This window comes from Nicotiana sylvestris, chromosome 12 (genome assembly GCF_000393655.2).
Source record: "Nicotiana sylvestris chromosome 12, ASM39365v2, whole genome shotgun sequence".
In the NCBI taxonomy this organism is placed as follows: domain Eukaryota; kingdom Viridiplantae; phylum Streptophyta; class Magnoliopsida; order Solanales; family Solanaceae; genus Nicotiana; species Nicotiana sylvestris.
In genome coordinates, this window is record NC_091068.1 from 32,267,032 (window position 1) to 32,275,670 (window position 8,639).

Here is an 8,639-nt window from a genome sequence, read left to right on the forward strand (position 1 = left end):
TATGAAGGTTCTGTTGGGAATAAATCCGAGAAAACCGAAAAACCTGAGAAAAACCGTGATTGAAAAACCCGACTTTTGTTGGTTTGATTTGGTTTATAAATTTAAAAATCCGAGACAATTGGTTTGGTTTGGTAATTAAAAAATTCGAACCAACCCAGCCTATATATACCCCTAACTACTACAAATTATGGGTCAATTATTAAAATGTTGTGGTGTTTCCTGTTGCAAATTGAAATGTTGGAATGCTTTTTTCTGGTGTTAGATGAATGAAGGCAGTAGCAAGAAACTAAAAAATTGCTATGAACTGGAAAATCATATGATCAGGTGTTTGACAATCTCTCAATCTCAAAAGACTATTGTGTCTTTTATAGCTCTAACATAATTCAAAACTGAGTGCCTTGAAAACATCCAATAAGCTAAAGAGGTAAAAAAAAGACAAGCAAAAGTTGAAATACTCATCGCTAAGAACGAAAAGCCAAAAACTAATACTTAAAATTGACAGTTGCTAAGCAATTGCTGTGTAGAGATGAAGCAGCCTCAATGTCACACTAAATTAAGCCTCAGAAGCAGAAGGTTGCTCTTGCTATACTAAAGCTGAAATCAGGGCTTGAATGCAGAAAAAACGACAACAGAGTTGTGACCACCAAAACCAAATGAATTTGATATTGCTGCAGATGGAAAATAAATGTTAGCAAAACTTTTGAGCATAAATTTGGAGAAGCTGCGAGAAGTTCAACTATTTCTCAGAATTTTTATCCCATCTATCTAAAAAGAGATTATCTTACCAACATTGACCTCGTGCTGCTGTTTCTTGTTTGCGACGGTATCAAACTCAACTGAAGGCTCGGGATTCTGCATAGTTCACAAAAACAGGAGAATTGCAAATTAAGAATGAGCATATGAGCCGATATATGAATGCAAGTTCCCAAAGAGAAAATGACATACAAATTGGTTTATGGAAGGATGTAGCCAGCCAGTTGTAATGGCTTTAACTGTTGCAATAGCTTCCAGGCCACCAGCAGCACCCAGGCAATGGCCTATCATGGACTGGAACAACAGAAAATGACAATTTTAAAGGATCAATTTTTTTTTTCTCAATATTTCAATAAAGTCAACACTGAAAGAAAAGACTAATACAGGCCCTATGATTTAGAGTAAGTTACCTTGGTTGCATTCATTTTGATCTCTGAAGGGTTCTTGAATACCTTCTTAACAGCATTTACCTCAGCCAGATCACCAACTATGGTGGAAGTTGCATGAGCATTTATGTAATTAACCTGAAAATAAACGAAACGGAGAGACCAGATGATAATCAAACCCAAGTACCAAACTTTTTTTTTTTGAATAGGTAAGTAAGCAACTCAACTACCAAAATTCAGGAACAGTTTAACCACTATATTTTCTATTCCTCACAAATAATGACTAACATGTAATGATCAAATTACCATCTAAACAAGGTTCTAAATGAAAACTTAGACGAAATCCTGACAAAGATCTAAATGACCAACTGAACGACTGCACTTCAAACTTTGGGTAATTTTGTTGTATCTCCGTCTCTTTAAAAGTACTAGTACAACAACAATTAACCCAGTGGAGCCTACCCCTCAAAAAGGTAGAGAGGCTGTTTCCGATCTCTTTAAAAGTACTAGTAAAAGACCAATACCATTGCAACTGACCAAGTAAATTCACTATTCATTATTGTTCATGAACATCACAAATACTAGGTGCAAGTGAAGCATCTTAAAAAGGACTACAGGACTTACAATCTTGACTGTTTCAGCAATAACTAAGAACAGTAAAGGAGGGTATAGTCTGGGTTCCATGAAAGCTCAATCTGGAAAACACTATGACCATGTGGATTAAGCTTCCTTGACTACAACAAAAGATGGGATTGGGAAGAAAGTAGAGGAGGATCAAGCGACAATACTTTTCATATCAATGACAATTCTTAACAGTTTCTGCGAAAGCTAGCAAGGACATCCATTTTGCTGATGCTGGCGGTCGATCGGATGCTCTACATCCTCATCATGGAAGGTTTGAGCAAAACATTGGACAAAACAAAGAAGAGGAGACTATATCAGGGAATTTAGAACAAAAGGAGGGATGGAGCTGCATTTTCCTGCTCACTTATGGTTTGCCGGCGACACCCTGATTCTCTGTGATGCTGATTCTGAGTAATTATCATTATATTATGGGTGTTCACTATAGTTTAAAGAAGGTTCATAGCTCAAGACCAATCTGGAGAAAGAAGTCGATGGTAGTGATCTAGGTTGATAACTGGATACTTTTGGCCCAGATTTTGGTTGTCAAACAGCTTATTATTGGCTTAATAGGGGCTTCCCTTGGTGCAACTCACAAAGATACCCTACCCCCATCCTCACGGGTGATTCGGATATTCTGATGTAGCTAAATAAAAGATTGTGGTACTATTATCGTTCATATTTATTTATCCTCCTTAATTTTTAGTTCGAAATAGAACAGAGATAATATTAGCGATGAGATAAATCTATTAGTTAGAGATTGTCTTATCTTTTAGTTAGAGATAGAGTATCATGTAGCAGTCGAAAATAGCTTTTGTCTTCTAGTTAAAGATACAGGCTTTTTTATTTCAAGAGTTCTGACTACTAATAATTCCCTTTTTCCATAAATATGACCATTGCGTACTTATAGAAAACTTGAGTAACACTTCATGAATAATACCTTATGAATTGATCTATCTATTTCTCTCCAAGTTCTTTCTCTCATTTCTCCTATTTCTCTCTATTATTCTCCTGTTTCCCCCTTATTTTTGATGCTACATCAAATTCAAGCAGAGATCAATCGGATGGATAATGATGTAATATTTAGTTATCAAAGGGTGAATAGTTGATTTTGATGAAGAGTCGAGGGTCAATCAACTATACCTAAATCCATATACATTGAGGGTTAGGCATATAAATCTTCTATATCCGATACGCTCTATTGGTTTCATTCCATTCCAATACTAAATATTTTGTGTTGTAAGAAATATTAGCAGATCTCCAGAAGTATATTTATTCCTCATACTTTTTCCTATATTGACATAACAAGCTCTAACAAACCTAAAAGTACTCCTGGTAAACACCGGACCTATATTTACTTAGCATAAGTGCAATTACTTAAGCCTAACTTCTTGGTGTCGTATATGGATTCCTTGCTTCCTATTTGTTCTGCTCTCAAGTAAGTCCAAATTGATTCCAAAGAGATTGTAGGATGTTGTTTGGAATCTATATTTCTTGTTAGACTGCTCTCTTTATTTACTGTTTATATACAAAGGTTTCCCTATTTTAACATTGTTTCCTTATCTAAGAAACAAGAGATTAAATATCTCTAAGGAAATATAGAACAAGCTCAGATGCTACAAGTTTTAAACTATTCAAGAAACAAGATTGCAGAATTCAGTCATATGTTTTCAAGAGAAAAACAATACAAAGTAGAAGCCCCAACCAAGGTCTAAGTCTCATGTTAAAACATATCTGATGTCAGCACTATTTTTTCCGTCTCCAGTAAAGTTTACCCAACGATGAAAAAACTCATGAACGGGAAAGTACGAAAGTAAGGATGTTGGATTTGGTGGCCGAAGGACAACTCAGGTATGACCTAATTTATATTGGATATAGCCACAACAATATGTTCTTTCCTGCAGCTCTGTTACAATTTTTCTTTGATTATTGAGTGGACATAACAAAAGTAGAACATCAAATGAGTGAAAGAACAAAAGAAAAAATACCTCTTCTGGTGACACTCCAGCATCTTCAAGGCTGCTAAGAATACATGAAGAAACACCGAGTCCATCAGCTCTCGGGTCAGTCATGTGATAAGCATCACAGTTTACTGCTCCACCCAAATATTCTGCAATTATGGGTGCTCCTCGTTTCATTGCATGCTCCAAACTTTCCATCACCTGTCAACAATTCCATCCAATTGTCATTATGTCTTTCCAAGGTGATCGATCATGTTGTATGAGAGTGATATAATATAGCAGTACTTTGTCTAAAACTGTTCTCCACCATGCAATGAAAGAGCAATCGTGAATTTTTGGTTGGTATTTTACGTCAAGTGGTCCACATTGGTGGAGGAAATAGGTTTTTGTCTCATTGTACTTAGATCCTTAGCTCATGACTGTTGGGGTTGAGTTAGGGCTGATGTTCAATTTCTTAACATATTTAATTACTTCATGAAGGATAGAAACATTAATTATTAAAAAGAGTACCATAGACAACACATAACATTGGTTCAAAGTGGATAAAAAGCTTAAATGATGTTTCTCGTTATCAAACTTTATTTCAACGGTTGAGCAAACTTACCAAAACTCCAGCCCCCTCTCCCATTACAAAGCCATCTCTATCTTTGTCCCATGGTCTAGAAGCAGTTTGTGGATCATCATTTCTTTGAGACAAAGCTCTGCATGCAACAAAACCTCCTAATCCAATAGGAATCATGGCAGCTTCAGTTCCACCAGCTATCATCAAATCAGCTTCACCGCGACGAATGTGGTTTGCAGCAGCATAGAAACAATAGTTGGAGGTAGCACAAGCAGTTGAAATTGAATAGTTCGGTCCCATGAAACCAACATCAATTGCAAGCAAGGCTGAACCCATGTTTGTTATGGCATATGGTATAAAAAATGGAGTAATTTTCCTGTGACCTTTCTCGATTAAGGCTTGGACGCCATCTGAAAAAACTGTAAGACCACCCATTCCTGTTCCTACCAAAACACCAGCTCGCTCCTTATTGATCTGCAGTCAGAATAGAACTAAAGATCTTAAAATCCTGTTCCCTACTGCAAAAAAAAAAATAAACAAATCCAGACAAAAAAGGTCTGCAGACTAGTAAAGAGTAAAGACTCCAGGTATGTTTGGAAAGACACCAGGTAATTGGAATTGGTGTAATTACTAGGGTAGTAATTACACAATTGTGTAATTACGACGACCTGTTTGTTTGTCATAGTGTTATTACAGTGTAATTACACAGTTAGATTAAATTACATGAAGTAATTATCAAAACTTAAAAGTTAATATATAAATATATGCCTATAAATTTTTATAAATATAAATGATATTATATTTGGTATTTAAGATGTATATTTTTTTTGTGAATATACATTAATTAGTAATCATATATTTATAACTAATACTGTAAAAATATTTTATATATATTTTCCAACTTAATAATATTTAGTTTAGATACTTACAAAAACCAAAAGCATATATTTTGTAAGAACATCATGGAATTCATGTTAGATAAAATAAATTAATATTCATAAATATAATGTCATAACATTATTCAAATGTTTGACAAAACTAATCTATCAATTCTAACTAAAATATGAACAACATGCAATGTCAGCCAATACTACTAAAACAAGTAAATTGGAACCATGAATATAACACAAATTAAAAATTCAAAAATTAAAATAGTTTAACATATGTCAAATTCCAACATAATAATAGTAAGTTCCACTACAACTTAAGATTAGGAAACATAGTAAGTTTATAACCACATTCAACAACAAAATTCCACTTTAATTGCATCACTCATTATATGCCACGTTTGTTAATGACTCATTATTTCTAATATTAGGAGGTGTAGTTCCAATAGAATAATAAAATAAATAAAAAATAAAATATAAGCAATTACATGGAATCACAAGAAGTAAAGGTAGAGAAATAAAAGATAAATAATGTATAAAGAAAAATATTTTTTTAAAATTTCAAAAGAAATTAAAAGGAAAAAATAAAATTTAAAAAGTAAAATAATAGAAATAAAAAGTTATAAAGAAATAAATTAAAATAAAAACAAAAGGGAAAGAAACTAAAAAGCAATCTTGTAATTACACAAAGTAATTACCACCAATTCTCACCTCCCTTGAGAATTGGAGAGTGTAATTACACCCCTCCAGTTACACCCAATCTCCAGTTACACCAAATTTCATGCTGACCAAGTAATTACTTGGCCAAACAAACATGCCAAACTGTGTAATTACACTCATTTACACCAAATCCAATTCATTGGTGGCTTTCCAAACAGGCTCTAAAAGAATCAATGACGGACGAATTTGCATCATTAAGACCATTAGCTTTTGACTATTTTAAACCACTCACAGAAAGCCCAGGGAGAAAAAAAAGATGTCAAAGATAAGAGAGCAGAGGGTGTTGTTGCATTTAAGTTCATGGAGTGATGTTCCGAAATCACTGCAACTGGAATTTGTTCCATATACCATAGATTTCAAATATTTAAAAAACATCTAAACTGGAGGACAAAACAACGGCGAAGTTCTAAAATTCTGGGAAGATTCATGGAAAAGAATAGCACCAATTAACTAACAAGTATATGGTTTGTTAGTACGGGAGAATAAGGAACTAAAGGAAGTTCTACTGGAGCCTCAGTTCCAATCTTGGCGATCCCAATGCCCTAGTTTGCTGATCAACAACAAGCTTTACGGTAACCGCATAATGGAGGTATATGTAGTACCTAGAGTTTCAAATTGGTGATGAATGAAACAACGGAGAGAAACATTAACCATATATGCTATAACAATTTTTCTTTGATAACCGTGGTGTTCGGGTCATCTTATGCGCATTGACTAATTCCATGGATACGGATATCTAATAGTCTTAGTCCTACATATATATTACCATATACATGGAAACAGTGAATAAACCAGTCGGCATGCAGTGGGAGATTGTCCAAACAACAACTATAAGTTTTGAAGACCATACTGGGAAATTTTTACTCTCAATTAATTTTGTTAAGAATGTGCGATATACGATGCTTGTTTGGCAAACCTCTGTATATTAAGAATGAGTTAATTGATTTTGAATATTGGACAAAACAAATATGAGTGAGCAAGAGTTTATAATATCATTTGGGTCTTCCACGGATAAATTCAAGACTTCATCTTAATGTAAGCATATAGCTCATGACACAGAGACCAATGGAAAGTCCAAAAGTTCTGACAAAGACGTTCATATTTTCAAGTAAGGTTTCTTACTAATTTAATACTTCAAATGATCCAAACACGTGAAACATTAATAGGTCATGCTATAATAGCCGTCATCATATCCAAACATATGTGGATTGTGGAAGTGATCATTTCAATAATTCAATTCTACAGATATGTTTTTTTCTTTTTTCCCTGAATGTGTACTAGCTTATTGTTCAAATAGACATAGCATCTTAAAAACAAAAGTAAAGAGAAGACAGAATATGTAATAAGTTAAATATAACTGAATCCATTTATGGAATATAGATCGATTTTCTTTTCTTTGCTACTGCTTTCTTCATCTCTCCTTGAGCCGAGGTCTATCGAAAACATTCTCTCTACCTTCTCAAGGTAGGGCCGAAGTCTGCATACGCACTACCCTCCCCAGACCCCACTTGTGGGATTATACTAGGTTTTTTGTTGTTGTCGCAGATAGATTGCTTTACCATCATAAAAGAACTATCAGAGAATTAAACACACACACACACACACTATAAATATAGTTTTTGTGTGTTTTAACTATCAGAGAATTATTAATAAAAAGAAAAAGAAAATAGCTACTACTACTACCAGAGCTCAAGGTGAAAAATTGAAAGTGGATAATGAGGAACTCAAAACAATGAAATCAACTTTATTCCAAAAATAAAACAAAAAAATAAACCAATAAATCTAAATATATGAACAACCAAAGCCCATAAGTCCTCATTTAAAACATACCACAGCAAGCCCCATTTTATCTCAATTTAAGTGTTAAAACTGCATGCACCAAAAAAGAAAAAGAAATTTATTTGAAATAAACAAAAAGTGAAAAAGTGAAACCTTTTTATCTCTGTCAGTACCAAGATCGGCATTTTCAAGAGCTTTTTTCCCAGCAACAATGCAATACCTAAGACAATCATCAAGCCTTCTATCATTTTTACCATCAATATAACCTTCCGCTTTAAACCCTCTAATTTGTCCACCAAATCTAGTTGGGAATTTCGAGGCATCAAATCGATCAATTAGACTAATCCCACTTTCACCAGCTAATAATTTATCATAGTAAGCATCAACGTCATTGCCAAAAACTGAAACAAGTCCCATCCCTGTTATGACCACGCGCTTCTTCGGGTCTTTCTCGCGCGTGGGAGCTGATGAAGCTGAGATAAAGGGAGTGAGCTTTTTGGGTTTCAATGGCTTTACATTGGTGAATTGGTGGGTGGTGGGTTTGAGGAATGGGTGGGTGGGTGGAGATGGGCGGAGGGATGAAGATTGAAGAGCTTGCATTGTTATGGTTACGGTGGGGTGGGTGGTGGGGGTGGGGTGTGGCGGAGAAGGGAAGATGGAGTGATGAGTATTCGATGAGAACGATGTGGATGCAGGGGGAAAGGCTTAAAACGTACTGTGACTTTGTTCTGTTCCAACCAGAACCTATATATATTTATTACTCCCAACTATACTTTGATTGGTTTGCATAATTTATTACCCATTTGGATGGCTAATTTAATATTTTATAAAGATAAAAGGGCTAAAATTACAAATGATATATTTATGTGCCGTTAATAAAATGGACCATCCCTGCAAATAAATCTAACAGACCTTTATATCATTTTCACCCTTTTAAGCTTATACTAATCTCTCTACACTTGTACACGAT

General features: G+C 34.5%; 1 protein-coding gene across 1 annotated transcript; it reads right to left on the bottom strand.

Moving 5' to 3' along the window:
- Window positions 1-276: 276 nt before the first annotated feature.
- On the bottom strand, window positions 277-8,434 carry LOC104215046 (3-oxoacyl-[acyl-carrier-protein] synthase I, chloroplastic-like). Its single transcript, XM_009764785.2, has 7 exons — window positions 7,823-8,434; window positions 4,326-4,757; window positions 3,749-3,922; window positions 1,164-1,277; window positions 946-1,047; window positions 786-852; window positions 277-668 (listed from the first exon to the last, which is right to left on the bottom strand). The coding sequence occupies exons 1-7, from the start codon at window positions 8,267-8,269 to the stop codon at window positions 601-603; spliced, it is 1,404 nt and encodes a 467-aa protein (XP_009763087.1). The 5' UTR covers window positions 8,270-8,434; the 3' UTR covers window positions 277-600.
- Window positions 8,435-8,639: the final 205 nt, after the last annotated feature.

Excerpts from the sequence above, each read along its gene's own strand:
- LOC104215046 (XM_009764785.2), bottom strand. The coding sequence starts at position 8,269 with ATGCAAGCTCTTCAATCTTCATCCCTCCGCCCATCTCCACCCACCCAC. Across the intron at positions 4,758-7,822 it reads GTACTGACAGAGATAAAAAG|ATCAATAAGGAGCGAGCTGG; the intron begins GTTTCACTTTTT and ends TTCTGACTGCAG. Across the intron at positions 3,923-4,325 it reads GAGAGGGGGCTGGAGTTTTG|GTGATGGAAAGTTTGGAGCA; the intron begins GTAAGTTTGCTC and ends AATTGTTGACAG.